At 32.6% G+C, this 21,833-nt stretch overlaps 1 protein-coding gene across 3 annotated transcripts; it reads right to left on the reverse strand.

The window, feature by feature from the left end:
* Positions 1-10,698: 10,698 nt before the first annotated feature.
* LOC136209817 (disease resistance protein RPS2-like) lies at positions 10,699-18,949 on the reverse strand. Of its 3 annotated transcripts, none has more exons than XM_066001413.1 (6): positions 18,730-18,949; positions 17,883-18,047; positions 14,236-15,959; positions 14,048-14,131; positions 12,033-12,691; positions 10,699-11,171 (listed from the first exon to the last, which is right to left on the reverse strand). In XM_066001413.1, the coding sequence occupies exons 3-6, from the start codon at positions 15,946-15,948 to the stop codon at positions 11,144-11,146; spliced, it is 2,484 nt and encodes an 827-aa protein (XP_065857485.1). In that variant the 5' UTR covers positions 15,949-15,959; positions 17,883-18,047; positions 18,730-18,949; the 3' UTR covers positions 10,699-11,143. The 3 variants fall into 3 exon arrangements, with proteins under 3 accessions (XP_065857485.1, XP_065857487.1, XP_065857488.1); XM_066001416.1 differs by lacking the exon at positions 10,699-11,171 and having other exon boundaries at positions 12,037-12,182; positions 12,271-12,691; XM_066001415.1 differs by lacking the exons at positions 17,883-18,047; positions 18,730-18,949 and having other exon boundaries at positions 14,236-17,872.
* Between the last annotated feature and the right edge of the window lie 2,884 nt (positions 18,950-21,833).

Raw genomic sequence — 21,833 nt, forward strand, 5'->3', positions numbered from 1 at the left:
AAAATTTAAATTTTTGACCAATGCATTTGTGAAGCACATGAGCGATATTCACATATATTCTGGAATTGACAAAAATGCCTCGAGTAGGAACTCCAACAGGACAAGAATAGAATTACGTTACTGAAATTTTCATTGTAGTTTTTGTCTTGTAGTTATTGAAAAAAAAAAGTAAACAATTAACCAAACAAAGCTTCAGTTTCTAATGCAATTTCTACATTTTTCGATATAAATGGCAAATTCTGCAAGAGAAGTGGAAGATCTTTTTATCCTTGTATTAAAAAAAATGAAGTTGAAATTATGTCCTTGTGTGATTTTTTTATATGCAATCAAGAGAAACGTTATCCACACAAACTCCTATTATACAAGATACAATTGAAACTGCTTATAAGCATATTTTCCTGCATAAATCATCTATGTTTGTATTGCCTTGTAGCATTCAAGGCTACACAATGGCAGTTTCTGACTTCGAATCCCGATATTTGTGATTACTACAGAATGGCCCGACACCTTTCCCCCGGGGCGGATAGCTGGAAGATCCAATTCGCATCAAAAATATATTAATCAGGGATGAGAACATGTATAAGAAGTGGAATTTTCGACAGTAGGAAAATGTTCAAGATGCATTATATGATACCTGAGCTATTTCTTCTTGCCGTTTCTTCATTTTATCGTCACGCTTCTTCCTAGTGGATTCTTGTCCCAGAATTTTTCTGATTGCCTCAGCCTACAGATGCGGCAAAGTTTCTCTGAGTTTGCAATAGTGCGAAAGGAATAATACACACAAAAAGTAATAGCATAAAGTGTATAAACCTTGATTCTCTAGCTGCCTTCTCGACTTGCAGCTATTGTAACTACCCAATCATTTTGAAAATCACTACCTGACCATAAACAAACATGCAACTATTGTACCCAGACATGCAATTTTCCACCATAGGCAGCCCATCAACCTTGAAAGTGTTTCCTATATCTTTATGTCTCAGTACAATTCTAAAACTTGTAATGGTAAATCTTTCTATACTAAAAGAAAAAGAATTGAAAATGAATAGATGAATTGGGAGACCTATTTTTGTAGTATGAAAAACATGCATGGAAATAGACTAAAATTTTAGGATAATCACTAACTAGATTAGATGTTCACTTGACATATACTTAATATGAAACCACCGAAAATCTTAATCTAATTGACTACATGTAGAACTAACATCATCCATCTATTAAATTGTGGTCTCCTATGAGAGAAATGAGTCCTCTTGGCGATATACTAAATACTGAAAAACCAAGAGTAACTTGACTCGATACCTGCCAATACAATCTCAGTGCACATGGATGCTGATATGAAAGGAATCTGGATTATCGTATAAGGTTTAATAAGTTTGAGCAGCACTTAACTTCAGGCATTCTTCAATAGAACCTCAATTTAATTTCATATAAATGAATCATCCATTACTGTATTGTTTCTCTGGAGAATTTTCTCAAACTCTAATATTTCGTATAAATGGAGCCTTTCTGATCCAGTTGCTGAGCTTCATGGGATTGGTATAGTAGCCTCATCAGTTGGTCCTATGTCTTTGTTTTGCCTTGCTACTTCTCCTACAAGAAGTGTATTGATTTCGACCATGATTCTTTCAACATTGTATCTTGTTATGTCAAGGTTCGTTACGACATTAACTCCCTGAAATTTTATTGATGCTGCATCATAAGCTCCAGTTGCTTCCTCTTGAGTGCCTAATCAGAAAATCACATGTCAAACTCTTTAATTAAATGTCGAGCTTTATGTATATATTAAAAGAACAAGAGATGGTCATAGGTAGAATGTGAAAGTAACTTTCAATCTAATGAATCTCGGACTAATCGATCTGAAAATTAAAGTAATTTGAGAAGGCTGAATGTTCCTAGACATGAGTAAGAAAACCATAAATAAAAAAATGGATCTAAACCATTTTTAGCAGCCATGCTATAAGTTAAAGAATGAAGAATTGATTTTGGTCTATTAGGCGGAAGGACTTAGTAAGTATGATAACCAATGACCAAGGTATAATCTAAGATATGGTATACATTATGAATGTGATATAGACTAAGATCAATTGACATAAATATTATTTAGACTAATAACATCAGAAAATTCATACATGAACTTGATATTAGAACAAATGAAGCCAACTTGATAGCTGATTGAGACATTTTAGATTACTTATTCATGCGACTTTTGCAAACAGAGGGATAAGGAGAAAATAATTTGAGCAAATATTTACATAATAACACAAAGACCAATCGCAGATTCCCATGTACATATATTTACATACGAACTACATAGCTCAAATAGATTGAATTAATAGTTTACGCCATATCAATGTCATATTACATGAAAAGAGCAAATGTTGATATTAGTCTATTATATTAGGTGGAAACTTGCTAGTAAAGGGAAAATGTCATAAAAAAAGAGACTACATATAAATGACCAAACAACAAAATAAATAGAAGGATTTAGCTTTCTAAAAGCGCCAGGCGTTCCGCGCGCTCACCGTTTCGAGGACACGCGGAGCATGCATCTTTTCGTTTTTGATTCCTTGGCTCGTCGTGCACCGGGGTTTTGTTAGGAGGCCTCGGACGGAGGTTTCCGTATGTGAACCTGCGGAAGGATCATTGTCGAAACGCAAACGTGTTTGCAGAACGGGGATTGGTGCGGGATCCGTCCGACATCCGCCCCCACCCCCACGGGGGCCGGGGGCGGGATACGGGTGCGGGCTCTCTGCATCAGTTGCGAATCCATGTATCTCAGCTGCAAAACAAAATAGCTAAATTGAGAAAGAATTGTATTTGGGTGTTGCAACAGGCGAGTGTTGTACATTTTGTGACCATAATTTATCCTTTTTTTTCTTTCTTAAAAAATCAAGATATATTAACCGAATGCTTAACCTTGACTAACATAAGCAAATCCAAAGACAAAGCAAAATCAAGACAAAAATTACAATCTACCAAAGAAAAGAAAGTGATGTAATTTTTCTACTGGTCCTAGTATGATCTACTAAAATAAGGAGTGTAATTGAACATTCAATTTCATTACAAATGAAGCCCCTACATTTTAAATTAATTGCTCACCTATGATTTTTTCTGTTGGAGTACGAGATGACTCAAAAGGGCCTTTTTCTGGCTGAAACTTTGCTTCAACTCCCAGTCGCGGTGGTATCATTGTCGAACCCTCTTTATTCCGGCGAATTTCTTCCTAGGAGGGGTAAAAGCTTTGGTTCTAAAGATTGATGGAAGATGAAGATGGGGTTCCAAAACTTGATAATTACTGGAGTTTTGGCGCTGAAGTCGAACGTAGAAGATGGAGATGTTTGGCGGTAGAGTTGAATGTTGAAGATGGAGGTGTAGAGGAGAGGAAGAAACAAAATGTCAGTTGGAGAGGAAGAGGCGTGGCAATAAAAATGGGAGAGAAAAGTCTTAAGACTGGAAGAAAAGGTAACCAGTAAAATCTACTGAAGATACGTTTACAATAATTGAATGGTTTATATTAAGTCTAACTCTGATGGACGGTAAATCAGACAAAGTAACTCTCACTTTGTTTTTCAACAAAGTAATTGTAGTCTGCACCTTGTAATCAACTAAAAACAAACATTTAATATTAACAATAAATAATAAACAGGAAATTTATAAAACTGACTCAATAGGGGAGGCATTTACATTTTTAAATACCCTTCTTTGTACAAACTCTTCACTTTCTCCTTGCAATTAAGCCGCCACATCAACATACTAGATAAATTTCCAGTTCCAACTAAAACGAAAGTGAGTATAACGTAATTTATAATCTCTCAATCCCCACATTACAGTTTTAATGAATTTGCAAATAAAAAATTTCAAGGGTAGTTGTACTTATACTAGTAATGTCCTTCATATCGACAAAAAACAAGGTAGGAAGAACGCTAGTTTGCACATTCATTGTTACTAAACATAGTTTGATACAAAATGGGATCCATGAAAATGATAGTGGACTATTCTCATTTGATAATAGAAAAGAAACTTTGGTTTGCATTTTATCTGGGATCCATGAAAATGATAATGGACTATTCTCATTTGATAATAGAAAAGAAACTTTGGTTTGCATTTTATGATTTTTTATTCTTATTTTATTATTTGCAAAGCAATATTGTATATAAATTACGTTCGCATTTAATGATCTGCAAAGTGAAATTATAATTTGCGAACCAATAAATGGTTAACTAAATAAAAAGAAAGAAAATATTTTAGAAAGTGTGTAGTTCCATTAAATGACATCTCATGTTATGGTTCCAAATTCAAAAATCACACCTTGCTATCATGTGTTTTCTTAGATTTTTTCTTGTTCATTCTGAGTTGATTGTTTGACAATCTCAGTTTTAGTATTCATCTGTTTAATTATAAATAAGAGATAAAAAATGTTTGATAAAAATTTGAATAAATGCTTTTAATAAAAAAAATCAATTAATATCTGCTACCTATCAATAACAGCCAACAACGAATAGAAACAAGTAAAACAAACAGACCCTTAGTTATTGTTGTAGCCACAGCCAGATCATAATAGTCTTCATCTGAAAAAAAAAAAGAGAATAAATCAATGTTAGGGCTTCATCCGGTTGCTCTGGTCTGGAAGACGCCTCAAAATCTATCTATATATACTATAAAACAGTAACGATGGAACTGAGGTGTCGACTCCTCGATTTTTGTTGATTAAAATAATATTGATTAATTATCATTAAGTATTTTCAAAATGTTTTTTTTATATAATGTGATAAATCCATAAAATAACTAATCCAATTATTATTTTTTTCGTAAATCAAATGTTTAATGAGATAAATCCATAAAATATAATGTGATATTATCATTGAATATTTTCAGTTTTTTTATATAATGTGATAAATCCATAAAATATCTAATCCAATTTTTGGTTTAATGTGATAAGTCCATAACATATAATGTGATATTATCATTAAATATTTTCAGTTTTTTTATTTATTCACTTTAATTTATTTGTTGCATTTTTCACAAAAATAGGCTCAACAATCATCGCGGTTTGAATCTACACATTCATCACCAGCACGTAGACTTCTTTTCTCACACCAACACTATCGTTCCATATCTTACAAATTCTATTCGGTATATCACATTACACGGTTTCAATCAGTAGAGTTGTATTAGAACTAAACTTCAATTAGCTTTTCCAAATCTATCATAAGATTTGTATATATATACATAATATATACCGTGCATTTCAGATCAAAGGAGCTGAAGCTATTAGCTTCTTTCAAGGTTCTCATGGTGCATTTCTGATTCATTTCTCTTTCTTTACTTTTGTTGTTCTGTTAATTGAAGTTCCATTTGTATAAATATAGTTACCTTTCCTTTTCCTTTTAATTTCTTTTATCATTTTATTTCTGATTGTTTTTGTTATGATATTTCATACTTTTTCAGGTGGATTTCAAAAGCATTTAATTGCTGGGTTTGATTTCGTTTTGATTTTTGTTGCTGATATTTATATTTTTAATAGAATCTATGTTTTTGGTAATCTGATGATAGTTATGCTTTTTGCCAAAATTTAGTAGGATCTTACCTCCATTTTGATCCAATTGTCCATTCTAGCTTTTGGGTATTTGATAGTCATGCCAGTGAGTCAAAATTCAATCTTTTTGCTTTTGTAATATGATGATGGTGAATTAATTTGAATGAATCTGATGCAGCCTATAATCATGAATTGGCTTAGAGTAAGATGGTAGAGAAGAAAGCTCCTAGAGATGAACTTGCAATTCATGTTTGTCTTCCTTTTCTTTCTAGGATAAACTTTCCTTTTCTTTCTTTCTAAAGATTCATCCTTTGTGTATGTTGCAATGTTTATAATTACTAAATCTTCCTGATGCACCAAAACAGGTTCGTCATTGCTGGAAAATCATATTTGTATATTATAGTTTCTCAAATGCAAATTGCAATATACTGATGGAATTTTGAACGCATTTCAGTTGTTAATAATATTATCTTCGTTTTTTTAAATTAATTTTTAAGTTGTAATTCATTTTATTTTTTTTTCACATACGTAGACTAGATGAGAATAAGAATAGGCTTTTTTTATAATTACTAGAGTATATCAAGGATAATTTTGTAACAAATATACATGAATATTATTAAGAGTATTTGAGTTGTTACACTGTTTGCAGAACTGGGAATCATGGTGTTATTAAAGATTGGGTACCGATAATGTTACTTTGAAATATTATCAGATTTATGTACTTTATTGTATGGTTGTTTGTTTCACAATAATAAATAGAAATCAATGACAATCACTTTCTCATGTTGGATTATATCTTTCTCACATGATTTTTAATTATGTTACTGTTTTTAGGGTTAAAAGTACGAGAGGATTGAAATTGCTTCTATGTGATGAGAAAATATATAATTGTACACAAAATATAGTGTTTCAATAAGTTTTTAATAATATACATTAATTATGTTAATTTTTTTTAATTATATTGTTCAAATTTTATTTTTATATAATAAAAGTTTAAATAGAGGGATAGTATATACAAACCGTGCTTTTGCACGGGTGACAAACTAGTTCCTTCATATAATCTGCTGGCCATCTGCGACAGCTTGACGTGGATGTTTTCGAGTCAGCGTGAAAGGGTGGAAATTGAATCAGATGCAAAAGTGGTTGTGGACGCTGTAAATGCTCAAAATAATGATTTATCTCAATTCGGTTCTATTATTCAAAACTGTAGAGACATTCTTTCAAATAATAGAATGTAATTTATACCTTATTTCCAAAAATGATGACAATTAATTAGATGAATGTAATTATCGAAATTTTCTTCTTTTAAAATCCAAAATTGAAGAGAACTCTTCAGTTTTTCCGACATTGGTACGCACACTCATGCACACTAAGATGCACATTAAGTTAGTCCATGTGAAGTTAGTGGACATTTTATGTATTTGGAATATATAAATTGTATAATACAGTTATTACCAATGTTATCAGAACCGGACCGAACATCAAACCGGATTGGTAACTGGGTCACGGGTCACTTGGTCGGACCGGATGGCTCGGATTGGTCGAACCGGATGACGTAATAAATAAATAAATAATATTTACATATATTAAATATATATAACTAATTTAAAATTAATTTTATACATTATATATATCCAAAATAAATTATAAACAACATTTGGTTTGTTATTTTTTGTTAATTTGAGTCTTAAATATATGACAAATAAATTAAGTTCAGAATAAATTCAAATATATCAACGTATTCTATGTCATGAGATCTTTTTAAAAATATATTATAAACTCAAAACGGACAAGTGATGAATGAGAAATTGATGCTCAAAGTGAACAACTTAAAATGGTTTGGAAGAAGTTAAAAGGAAATTAAGCATTCACATCCCACATAGGAAAGAAATGAGAAAGTTAACTAGTTTATAAGTAAATGATATTTACAAGCCTTTAACTAGTTACTAGGGAAAAGGTTCTCTCATGCGTAGGGAGAGGGGGGGTTGCAATTGATTAACTGTTGGGTTAGGGGTGCACCCGCATGACGTGGGCGACGCGAATACCGCACCACAATAGGGTCCCTTAGCTTGACCGCTTTTGTTAATTTTTTGTAATATATTAACTCCAGCCCGCCTCAATTTTCCCAGCAAATGCTGAGACCAGGGTCACACCGGTTCCTGGGCGGATCGCCGGGTTCCGGTTCAATCCCGAGTCTCTCCGGTTTTTCCATCACTCAAATAGTCGGGCAGGCTCGGACCGACTTCCTCGCCGGTTCGACCGACCGGTCCGGTCCGAGCCTGATAACATTGGTTATTACATCATAATCCATCCATTTTGTTATTTCCAATCAAAAACAAAAATAACCTAATTTGATATTTCTAGTATTCCTATTAGAAATAAAATTCAAATTGAAGTTCATATTTGTGCTCTCTTATCTCTATTCTAAATGAATTGTTATCAGTTTGATTCTGTCATGAAAAGTTCAGCAACAACAGGTTGGCTGATTCTATCAACAACCACCAGAGCCTTTGATAGACAAAAGAATACAGCAACAACAAAACCTTAGTGCCGAAATGATTCGGGATCAGTTAACATGAACTGTCATACAAAACCGTAAAATCAAGTCGTGTATAAATTCTCTCCATCCACTCCGTCCTATCCACTATCACATTTTCCTCAATCCCCAATAAACTCATATTACTCTCAATAACCCTCTTCCAAGTTTGCTTAGTCCTTCCCTTACCCCCTCACCATTGCATCCCTTTGCCACTATTTAATCCTTCTAACCAGCGTATCAAGCGCTCTTCCTCTTACATGACCAAACCACCTTAGTCGATTTCCTCTCATTTTATTCTCAATAAATGCAACCCCTACTTTTGTCCTAATTATTTAATTACTCACCCGATCCTTTCTCGTATGACCACATATTCATCGCAACATACGTATCTCCGCCACCGACATCTTATGAATGTGACAGTGTTTCACTGCCCAACATTCCATATCATATAACAATGCAGGTGTAATTGTCGCACGATATAATTTTCACTTCAATCTATTAGACATGTCGGGATCGCAAAGGAAACCGTACCATAGACAAAAGAATAAAATGATTAAAGGGAATTGGTATTATAAATGATTCACATTCTTAAAAAATGTATACAAAAAAGATTCACATTCTTAACAAGCTTATAAGTTTTTATATTCACTACAGTACCTGTTGTGCTGTGCCACAAATACAGAATCCAGGTGTGATGTCAAAAATGTTACTTCAGCTAATGAAAGAATCCAGTATCTGATGCCTTAAAATACAATCTCAAAAAGGCACAAAAATGGATGAGGAGGTCACTGAAAACAAAACAAAACAAAAGCATGAATTAAGAAGAAAATTGAAATCAAACTGATAACCGAACCGAAAACCAGTAATCCGAACCGAAAAAAGCGGTTAACTGAACCGGTGGTTTTCTTAATGGTTAAAAAATAGATAGGTACTGGTTTTGATTTCGGATTAGAGTGTTCAAAAACCGCAGTTAACGGTTAACCGAACCGTTTAATAAATATAAATTTAAAAAATTATATATATGTCATTTGACGACAAAGGTAAGGCAAATATAAATATAAATACATATATTATACTGCTTAATATAGATACATAGATTATAACATAGATTAATATAAATATATAACATAAATTATACTCCTTTATGTTGTAATAAGTACTTTGACGAAATATTATTTACATTTCTTTATGTTTTAAATGTAAACTTGATGGATTGTTTTTTAGTTCGGTATTTATGTTTGAATTCTGAACTTTTATATGAATTCATTTCGTTTGAATTTTTGAAATTATGTATATTTTAATATTATTTAAAAATTTAGGTTTGGGTAAAAATTATGATTAACCGTTGATTTTTGGTTAACTAGTGAGGATTGGTTAAAAACCGTTAACCGAAAAACCTAACCAAAATTAATGGTTAACCGGTTATATGGTTAACTGATTAATATGGACCGGTTTCGATTTGGATGGTTAAAAAACCGTTGATAACGGTTCGGTTAATTTTTTTGCCTAATGGACCGGTTAACCGAACTGTGCCCACCCCTACTCCAAACACTTGGGCTTTGATAGACTCAATCTTTGCAGCTCCGATCGGATGCATAGGTTACTTCAAAGCGGATTCAAAGTTGGATTCGCTCTCCGATCTTGTGCCTCTAATCGGATGGATGCTCGAGCTTACTTCACCATTAAGTTTCTAAGCTCTAGTATGATTTCTATTGAGTTTTTGTTTAAATCAAATTTCATTTCACGATCTCTAAGGTGGATTTGATGTTTGATGGTATTTGATTTATTGTTGATTTCTTTAAAAGTGAATTTTTATAAGCGTGTGTACCAATTAATGTCACTAAGGAGGATTTATACATTTTGAGTTCATGGAACTGTTTACAAAAGTGTTGCTAGAAAAGTGTTGTTAAAGCCCAATTTTGTTTATAGTGTATATCAAACACACGGGTGGACGCAGGATAAAATTACAAGGTGTCCAAAATTTTAAAAGGATCGTTGGCTGGTTTGAGAGCTAATTGGGGATTTTGAAGGAGCTAAAATCATTCATCCACCATACTAAAATGTATTTTTGGATTGGTCCTCTAGCCAGTGTCGGTCCGCCCTGATCAAACAATCCTAATAAGGGAAGAAAATAAACATACTAATGCAAGAAAAATGAAGTTATATGCTCCTATAATAAAAGGAACTATATTGACAAAGAAAAGAACTTGAGGACTCCATAATGCGTTTAAAAAAATTAAAGGACTAGATATTATATCTTGCAATAAAAGAGAGACATATATAATTATTTTGTTTAATAGATAAACAAACAAATTTATAAATAAATATCTATGAAGCGCAGACTCTTCCCGGAGTCGTCGTGGCCGTGTCGGACTCGCCGGGGACTCGTGGAACACGGATGGGACACGAATGGTACTCGGCAGTGACACGGTAGGGACTCGGCAGAACACGGTGGGGACTCGGCTAATGGTAAAAATATGTAAAAGTTTAAGGTTTTTTTTTTTAAATCTTTTAAAACATATAGTTCAATTACAAAATTTGACAAAAAAAAACCTAAACTACATTTAATACTCACCTGTGTATTGGGATTATAAACGCTTAAAGCTTCTTTCTCTTCCTTCTTCGATTTGTTTTGTGATTTAGCAAGTTTTTTTTTATATATTTTATATCTAATATATATAGAATTAATTATATAGAATTTGTCGTGTCCCGCCGCACCGTCTCATATTTTCTAAAAATACCGCTTGCCGTGTCCGCACCCGAGTCGGTGCTTCATAGATAAATATATAAAAAGCCTAAATATATTTCCAACTCTTTTCCATGTTTTTCTCTCTTTCATTTACAATGTAACATATAAACAGGTTGAGATCCAAACAATATCGACACTAACAATCCTGACACTAACAATCCTGGTAACGTGTGTGTTGCACGGAAACTCTTATTCATTAGTGTTTCCGCGTTTTTTGTCCATTTCCTAGCTAATTTTTCTTAGAAATAACATTTTCCGGTACCCTTTTCTGTTTCTATTTCATTTCCCGTTTCGGTTTCCACACCACATAGTTGATACCTCATTTGTTGAGTTTCTCAGCCATCAACCTGAAAGAAAACATCCATCATAAGCTTAATATCAATCATGTTACAGGAAAAAAAATTATCATATCAAATTGAGTTATAACAAGCAACACTATATATATAAAGAAATAATTAATAAACATATTAATAAATCTATCCATTTTTACCTAAACTTTTCTCAAGCAAAAAAAAAAAAAAATCTATCCATTTTGTATTGTCTAATTTATATGAAGTTTGAAAAGAAAGAAAATGACTAACATCGTATTATCTTGGGCTGTAAATGAGCTGACTCGCTCATGAGTAGTTTGGCATTCGGCTCGGTAAAAGCTCGACCTTGTTCGGCTCGATTCACAAACTAGCTGAGTTTGAGCATAATATTGAGGCTTGATTCGTAAACAGTTGAGCTTGAGCATGGCAAACTCAGCTCGAAACCTTGCGAGCAGATTCAGTTATAGGTTCTTAAACAAGCTCGATCATAATGTTCATGAACAACCTCGTGAACAAGTTCGGTTCGATTTTTTTTAACGGTAGGATTTCTATAAGGAGGGAAATGTAAAACTAAGTAGTTTTGTGTGAAACTTTAGTTTTGTAGGTTCCAAACTATATAGTTTATGAACATAATTAATGAGTTGTTCCATAAAAAAATCATGAACAAAATTAAGGAGTTGCTTGCGAGCAAAACTAGTGAGCAAATAAACAAGTTGCTCGCGAGCAGCTCTCGATCAGATAATTTTCTTAATGAAACGAGCACGAACAGGATGTTGAGCTTGAGCTCATCAATTTCTTTTACCGAGTCGAGCACGAGAAAGCCAAAGCTCGACTCTACTCAATTACAGCCATAAATTATTATCAATGTAATAAAGGCTACAAGAAAGGAGAATTTACCACATTATAGTCGTATTAAGATCTCCCGTCAACGAATATAAGCTTCCATTTACTTGTATTTTCTCCAGCAATGGCGTAGTCACGTACCGATAAGAGAAAGATTCCATCATATTGCATTGATTAAGCTTGAAAGCTTCTAATAGAGGCAACCTAATTATACAACTCCCACCATAGAATACTCTAAGATTAGGCATATATTGAAGTTCCAAAGCCTGTAATTGAGGGAATTTAATTTTACCCGTAATTTCTTCCTCTTTTTCATCGTCTTCTGCGACGATTTCTTTCATCATCTCACAACGACTAATTTGTATTTTTTGTAGTTGAACCAAAAGATTGGCTATTCGAGGTGAGAAAAGATTTAAGTTGCGACATTCTGATAAAATTAGAACTCGCAACTTTTGAAAGGCAACGATTTTTGACGGAATCCGATACCATATATGCCTTAAATTTCGTAGGCCATGCAACTCCAACTCTTCCAAAGAATTAAGCACACTAGAAGTAACATGATTTTCCTTAAAAAAGAATATGACACTTAGTGCATCACAAAATGAAATTCTGAGTTTCTTTAAATTTGTCAACCTTTTATCTATCAATTCGGATGAAAATGCACAATACATCTCCATTTGGGTAGTTACATCTTTGTCCTTGATAAATGAAACCTTCCAAAAACAAAAAAAAATGTATATTAACTAACAATGGTCAATTATATATATATATATATATATATATATATATATATATATATATATATATATTAGTTTCTGTTCAAAATTTTAAAAAATTTATGAGTTTTGAAAAGAAAGAAGACAAAAAGCATATAAACTAAGGCCTCCAATCATTACAATTTTATTGATTGAACCTCTAATCTTCCATTCAATATATTAGGCAAAAAAAAAAAAAAAAACACATAATTAAACCCTTGAACTTTGACTGTTTTAAGGATCAAACCCTGATCAATTATTTTCCATATTGAGTTATTGATCTTTGATTTTGTTATGGATTTGGCCCTTATTTAACTTTTCCATCGAGTTTGGGCAACACGAGCCTTTGATGGATCCGGTCTGTTGACGTAGAAATTTCCACTTCCGTGTGAACAAATAAAAAATAACTTTCTTCATTAGGGGAAAGAAAGTAAAAAGTAAAAAGAAATTACAGAAATCGATTTCCACTAGGTTCTTTCAAGCTGAAAATCGAGCTTGAAAGAACTGCTGGAAATGAATTTCGGTGTTAGGAGAGAAGATCGATTTGGCAATTCTAATGCTGGAAATTGCGAAATAGGAGAGGAGAAGATCGAGCTTGGAAGAACCTACTGGAAATTGATTTCTATAATTTCTTTTTACTTTTTCCTCTCTATCTATCCTAGTTAATAAACACTTAATTATATTTGTCCACGTCAATAGGCCGAATCGCTCTAACGATGCGTGCCGCCCAAACTCGACGAAAAAGTTAAATCAGGACCAAATCCATAACAGAATCAATGATCAATGGCTCAATGTGGAAAAATAATTGATCAGTGGCTTGATCCTTAAAACAGGTAAAGTTCAAGGGCTTAATTATGATTTTTGCCAATATATTAAGATCCTTATTTTTATTTTGAGACACATTAAGCCCGTCAGTACCAAAAACTCATTCAAAGCTCTGTTGATAGAGTGGTATTCATTTCATTTTAATTCTATAAATTTGCATTTTTAATAGTTCGAAAGCTATTTTTTTTATGCCTGATGTGATTATATAGAAATTGTAAAAAAAACCTTATTTTGAACTCTAGAAAGTACAACTAAAGACTCGTATGAAATGAGAAAGGCTCTTTTAACTGAATTAGGCTCTGTTCTTTTTAACTGAATGCTACTGAACTGAAAATAAGCAACAGCAACGAAGAACAGGGCCTTAGATGTTCACAACTAAGTAAGTTGACAATAATGGACTTAATGTGATAAAATATAAATGATAGCTTCAAGATGTTTTTTTTTTTTTCCTAAAAACATCGAAGTTATTTGTGAGAACTGTGTGCACACCTGTAGTGAAGTTGGTGCTGAAGTGAGTTCCTGATCATTATTAACGCAACGTTCATCCAATCTTGTTACGCTATTTGACACCATCTGCAGCGAGTAATATTATCATAAGCATGAGAAGAGTCTTAATATTTTTATACCAAATTATATATAAAAAAAAAAGAGACTATGAAACTCATTGATGTTCTTACCTCATTAGCATCATGAACCCCATCAACTGTGTGTACCAAAACACTAACCAAGTTTGGAAGTGAATGTAAATATAGTTGTTCCACAAAGTCAATCACATAATTGCGATCATCCTCCTTGTTATCGTAGAAAATTCCCACCATTTTATTACAATCAAGTATCTCTATGCTTTTAAGTCGTATCAATCCTCCAGCCATTGACAATGGAAATACGTATTTCAGTTTATGACAGAACCTTATCTTTATTTCTCCCAAGTTTTCAAACCATCGAAAAACCGGCCTTGGTCCATGCCATATTTCTTTCAGATTAGATAACATTGATAGGTGGAGACTCTTCAACTCACAAAATGAAGCATATGGAATCCAATTTTCTGTTGTACCACCTAAGTATTCTAGTTCATGACATTCAGTAATAATGACCTTCTTTAGCTGTGGAAAGTCATAGTCAGAAAGTTGATACATGAAGTTCTTCAAATTTCTTATTCTTATTAAACTCAAGTCTTCAGTTCGACTTAAAAAATCACAGATACCGCTGTCTTTGATATCATAAGCATCCCCCGTGACTTGCAGCTTATTCAATGAACCTTTTTGAAATGGTACATTACTCTCTACAAGAATTTTAAACTTCTGAATATGTTTGAAGACTGGTGAATTTTTCGGCAACATTGAAGCTCTTAACACACAGGCTTCTAATGCATTTAGCGAGAGAAACGCTATCTCACCAAGACTAGCATTGATTCTCTCTTCTTCATCATCTACCTCACTAAGGCTTGTGTGAATTCTCTCTTTATCACTACAATCAATTGATTCGAGTAGATCATGATCATCGTCTTCTTTTTTCGCCTTGCATCCCCACCTTCGAAAGCTTAACGGAAGATACAACTCTTCTAGTTTCAACATTCTTGACAATACACCTGGAGGAATGTACGCAAGGTTCATGTTTCTTAAGTCAAGTAACCTCAAATTACGTAGCAGAAGTCCCATCTGCCTTGGAATATCAGTTAAACTCGATGTAGAAATTGTTAGAAATTCTAGATGTTCGAAGTATCCAATCAAATACATATCTTTCAGCTTAAGTACTTTAAGATGCAAGGTTCGAAGATGCTTCAACACATGAATTGATTGTGGTAGTGATGGAACGTCTAAAGATAAAACTAGGAGCTGTTTCATTCCATCAAAGAAATCAAGGGGAAGGTTTTCTGAATCTTGTCTATATTTAAGTTGTAGTATTGCCAGCTCTGGACACTCCAAATTAATAAGGTGCCATTTTATCCTTATAAGCACCAAAGAAATAACATCGCAATTTTTATAAATATATCCGTTTGGAAACCATTTCACTATAGTCTCGCGACTGGGCACTTCTAATCCATAGCTTGTGGCAATCTTCCGTGCTAATTCATGAGCACCAACTTGCATTTTAACATACTGATTTCCTGACTCATCTTGCTCAGCAAGAAGCAAAATTTTTTGATCATTAATGATCTTAATGAGCTCATGAATTCTAGATCTGGCTTGAATCAGATTATGCACATCTTCAAACAACTTTAGGCCCATTCCATATGTAACCAATTCTTCAACTGGTATACTAAAATTTCTAGGAAACATGCTGCAAATCAAAAGACATAACTTGGCTTCACGAGTCCTTTTATACTTTTGAGATATAGTTTTTGAGTATGGTACGCCACCACTATGCTTATTTGAAGATTTTCTTTCCATTTGATTCAAATCTGAATGGTTTAAAAGAGTCCATTATCAATAATACCCCACAAACAAACCAACTACATAAATATAACAAAATGTTTAGGTTTGAGGGGTATCTGAAGCCAGGAGCTAGGGAAAGCCGCAAGATATGTTTTGTTCATGAAGTAAAGGTGTATAAAGACATGTTTTAAATTGTCTACCTACCTAGTGACTTAAGCAAGTGGATTGTTTGGATGAGAATTATGCATCCATATAGACATGCGGGAGATGACTCGGGCGAGAATATAAACACGTAAGCATAGATAAATCCATAGTTGTTAAAGGCGCAAGGCGCACTAAGGCGCTAAGGGGTCCTAGAGCCTAGGCTCAAGGTGCAACAATAGGCATGCGCCTGAGGAACACGAAGTGCATAAAATTTTTAAAAAAATATATATACTCTTTCACTAGTTAAAGCATAAACCAAAAAAACACACTTATGCACATAAACAAAACAAAACCACAAAAAACCATAATACTAAATCATAAATGTCAAACCAAGTAAATTCATACTTCATAAAGATATTAACATACACTTAACGTCTTAACCTAAGTACCAAACTAATGCTACTAAACTAATAACCATTCATTCTCACTTGATATTCTTCTGTGTGTCGGTCGCAGTTTCTCTTTGAGGGAGTAGAGGAGACTCTTATTTACGTAACTCCTCTTAATCCCTCTCCAGTCTTTCTATATATTTAGTTATGTGTCTCGATATTCTTATTTAGATCAAGGGTTAAGATTAATCTTATTTAAATTAGATTAATGGTTGAGATTAGTCAAACATTTGTTTTACACAAAATAGTAAAAAAAAAAAAAAACCTAGTGAAAACACAGAGGCATGCCTTGATTCAGGCTTTGAGGCCCAAGCGAGGCGCACAAGGCGAGAGCCTTTTAAATAGGGCCTCACTTTCTGCAATGAAGGCTCAGTACCTTGAGCCTTGAGTGAGGGGCGGCTGAGGCGTGTCTTTAAAAACTATGGATAAATCATAGGGTTTTGTCTTGGGATAGTGATTTCATACTCTTATAACCTTTTTCCTAAAATGTCTTATGATAATAACTTCTCCTCTCCCATGGACGTAGGTAACAAATGGTCGAACCAAGTATATTCTTTGTGGGCAATTTACTTTCTCAATTGCATATCATTCACATTAGATCCTTAGTATCTCCTCCTAACAATACGCGATAGAACTACTACATAGTAAAATTGTTTTTGTACTAATACCTAGATAAGGTATATTTAAGGCCTAATACATTACCAGCTTCTTGAACTTGTCAATAAAAGTAGATTGGCTCCCTGAACTTTGTTGTGTCTCGTCAACTCCCTAAACTTGCTTATTTCGTATCACCAGCTCCCTAAACTTGTCCATAAAAGTAGATTAGCCCCTGAACTTTGCAAGTGTCTCATCACCTCTCTAAACTTGCTTATTCCGTAACAACTAAATACAAAAAGCATAATACTAGTTCTCGATCCTCATCCATTTGATCTCTCAAACTTGCAACACTAACTCTTATAATAGGCTGAAAGGTAGGAGAAGAGAAAAAATTACCTCTCGAATAGATGGAGATGTACTTTTAGAATTTAGGTTTAATAAGTTTTTGTATTTAGTTGTTGCGGAATAAGCAAGTTTAGGGAGCTGGTGAGACATTTGCAAAGTTTAGGGAGCTGGTGAGACACTAACAAAGTTCAGGGAGCCAATCTACTTTTATAGACAAGTTCAGAGAGCTGGTAATGTATTAGCCCTATCATTAATTTTGTACTTTCTACCATGTTATCATGCAAACTATGGTACACATAAAAACAAACATCTTCATCATAAAATCATTGTCATTGTAGCCATTATACCTCTTCAATATATTATGCTTTCATAAACTTATATTATGACTCACTTTTGTAGAGCTAGTTAACATACCAATATTTCAAAGATATCCACTGTTGATGACTTCCAGATTCTTCCTTCTAGTTAACATACCAATATTTCAAAGATATCCATTGTTGATGACTTCCAGATTCTTCCTTCGAGAGATAGCATCATAATATAATATCATCATGGTATTTTACTATTTTCAACTATTTCCTGAAAATTCACATCAACCAATCCTATAATGAGAAAAATGCTAATAATATTTACTAAGAGTCTATGAATCATCTCATTTTTTATATAAAATTAATAAGATAATAAACTCATACCATTTCAAAGAAAAAGCTCAAATGGGTATGGATCATTAATTTACACTAATTACTGAGGTGTTTGAGTGTTCTATACATTTAACAAACTAAGAACTTATTCAGAAGTTCAATGGCACTCCTGGAAGATATTTCCTTAGATAATAAAAACTAGTAATATTTTTTTATTATACCAGAAATCTCATGAGAATCAATTTATAAACACAATCTAAACTAATTATCTGAGGAGCTACCAAAAACACATTGTAAGAGAATAAAGTAGAGTGGTTTTCAACTGTGATTACCTTATGTTGAACTGAGTAATTAAGAGAAGAAACAAAACACAAAATTGTTAAAAGTTTTTTTGTTCAACCATTAAGAGAGGATAAGACTACTCAATTGGACTGAATGAATCAAATGTAGTTCCTCTTTCAGAAGATGCGAATTAGAAAACCTAACAGTTGAAAAAAGGGGATAATGTAAACTAAAATTCATTGTTTTAATTAAAATCTTGTCAATCAAAATTGTAAGTAGACAATTAAGAATTGGATTAGCTAGACAAAGCATACTGATTCTCAATTTTGAACACGTACTTGATGAGAACATCTCTTGTGGTGATGGAAGAGGAGGAGAATCTGGAATTTGTGGAAGTTCCAGATTCTTGAAATTGATGGACGACTTGTCCTCACGAAATTGAAGGATCTAGAGTTCTTTGAAGGGGGACGCATCTTCGTTATTGCAGGTGAACGGCCGATTGTCGGAGTGGACCGCAGAAGATAGAGAGAGAGGAGTGAGGAGAAGAGGAGAAGAGAAGGGAAGGGTAAAACGCAGAATGAAATTTAAATTTACACTTATGACCCTTTAATTTTACACTACTTTTACTATGCCATGCGAATTTTGAAATTAAACATTAGGGTTAAGGTATAAAAATACCCCTAACGTTTTGGGTCAGGAGCAATTTTACCCCTAACGTCTAAAATGGTGCAATTTTACCCCTGACGTTTGTAGCCAAGAGCAATTTTACTCCTAACGTTAATAAATTGGGTCAATTTCAGAAGTAATTCATCAAACTGTCTTTGAGGTCAACAATCTTATCATCTACACTTCACATGTGCGTCATTTTATCAGTAACAAATCATAAACATATGTTAGGATGTGAAAAAAAATAAAAAAAAATATACTGTCTTTTGCACGAATTAGACAAAAAAAAATTCAAAAAATTCACCGAATTTATAAATATTAATCTCCAATTCTATTATTAAATTATAAAAAACATGAAATCTTTTTTTTAGAATGAATTGATATGCAATTGGTGCAAAATAATGAACAAAAATATATGTGTTTTATAATAGTGTCTCAAATTGACCCAAATTACAAACGTTAGGGGTAAAATTGCTCTTGACTACAAACGTTAGGGGCAAAATTGCACCATTTTAAACGTTAGAGGTAAAATTGCTCCTGATCCAAAACGTTAAGGGTATTTTTGTACCTTAAACATTATGATCCCTCAATTATATATTTTACTAACATAATCAAGACCTTAAAATGGAAAAGTTAAAGCTAATTAGAATGAAATTTCTCATAAAATCAGTATTTTCGATTTTTAATCATAAAATCAGTATTTTCGATTTTTAAATCACTGTTCTTAGAGATTTTTCACATTAAACAATCAATTTCTCTCTCCTAACTAAACACTAAATGGCATCAAAAATAAAAACTTCAAGAATTGGAGTTGATTATAATGTCATTTTCTTGATCAATGGTAAGAGGGATCGTTATATTATTACAACTGTAATATAGGACTGCTCGATTTTTGAAGTTCAAAAATCATAATAAAACTTAAAGTTGAGGAGCCAAGATTGTGATTTATCCCAATTTTAAAAGCTAAAATATATGGATAAAAAAATGAGAACATAGTATTTTATATTTTGAAATAAGATGGAAGGGATGTTTTTAAGAAAAAGATGGAAGATATGTTATTTTAAGAGTAAAATACGGATAGAAAATATTAAGGGTATTGCTATTTACCATTCTCAAATTATTTATTACCGCTTTTATTTGGATAATTTTATCATTTTCATAAAAAATATCAAAATTGAAAATTTGGATATTTAATAGAATCGGCCAAAATTTGGATATTTAAGAGGATGCCGGATCCGCCCGACCAATGGTTGGGACGGATGCGTCTGGCCTTTGGCTAGGCGGATGCTGCATCCGCTCTAGCCATTGGTCGGGCGGATCCGGCATCCGCCTAGGCCAAATTTTGGCCGACGCAAAATTGTAAAATTTTTAGTGACGTAAAATATTAAATCGTTCAATTTTTGTGACGAAAAATACAAAATCATCATAAAAATATACATTATTTTTATGATTTCTTTGATAAAAAAAACGTAAATTTTAATGTTTCTGACTTGTAATCATCTATTTCTGGGGTTCGAATTGTCACACATCAATTATTTTCATAATTTCAATTATTGTTGTTTGGGTTTGTAATTTTAGAAAGAATTTTCCAGTTTTTTTATCAAAATTATGAGAAGGGCAAAAAAGTCTAAATAATAACAGTCACTAGTAAAAAAAATGGACGATATTTAGCAATCCACAATAAATAGATATGAGAAAGGATGAAAGTAAGGCTAGCCTTTACCTGAGATCTACCAAATGTCATAATAATTAGTAAACCGCGATTATAGTGGTTTTATAAAAAAATCAGTTAACGATATAAAAAGTTAGTTGCTTTTTGTTTCAAAAAAAAAAAAGTTAGTTGCTTTTATGTTTTTTTTTTAAAATTTAGTACTCACAACATCAAAATAAATAAAGTTCAGTGGCTATTAATGTAATTTACTCTATATTTTTGGGTATTTATGGTTAATTTTTAAAGATCTAAAATTTATATTTTATAATCTAGAATTTTATATAAATAATTAAGTAAAAATATATAATTAACGGCATAATAATGTTAATATAAGGCCTTGTTTGATAAGCCACTTAATGGCTTAAATTAAAATATTAAACACTTATTTATTTTAAGTGCGTTTGATAACAATTATTTTTCCACCACTTAAATTAATAAATTAAGTTAAAAAGCACTTATTTTGGTAAGTCAAAATATTTGACTTAACATTTTAAGTTAAACATTATCAACTAATATTTTTATAATAATTATATCACTCAATATTTTCAGCACTTAAAATATTCAGCACTTAAAATTCAGTACTTATTTTTTCAGCACTTAATTTTCAGTTTTATCAAACAGCACCTAAGTCACATATGTGTTAAAGTAATCAATTAAAGTAATCCACTTGTGGTGAGGACAGATAAAAATTCTCATGAGACGGGGGATGAGGATAATTTAATCTCCCATGGAGGAGATGAGATCCTTGACAGATCCCCGATTATTCTCCGTGATAATTGAATTTATAATTTTATTATGTTTATAATTTTACTATTATAATTTATAAGTCATATAAATTAAATGAGCTCATACTTATAAGTATTTGAGTTCGTTTGTTTTACTTACTGTTTGCTGTTTGTTATTCGAAAAAACTGCTTTTACAAAAAGCAATGATTCCCTACTTTTGTAAAATGCTACTTTTCAGGTGTAAAAGGCAAACAAGAGACCATTAACCAAACACCTGAAACTCTCCATTTTGAAGTGAAAAAATAAACATGAGCATGAAAAATAGCAACCAAACACCCC

This window comes from Euphorbia lathyris, chromosome 10, assembly GCF_963576675.1.
Source record: "Euphorbia lathyris chromosome 10, ddEupLath1.1, whole genome shotgun sequence".
In the NCBI taxonomy this organism is placed as follows: domain Eukaryota; kingdom Viridiplantae; phylum Streptophyta; class Magnoliopsida; order Malpighiales; family Euphorbiaceae; genus Euphorbia; species Euphorbia lathyris.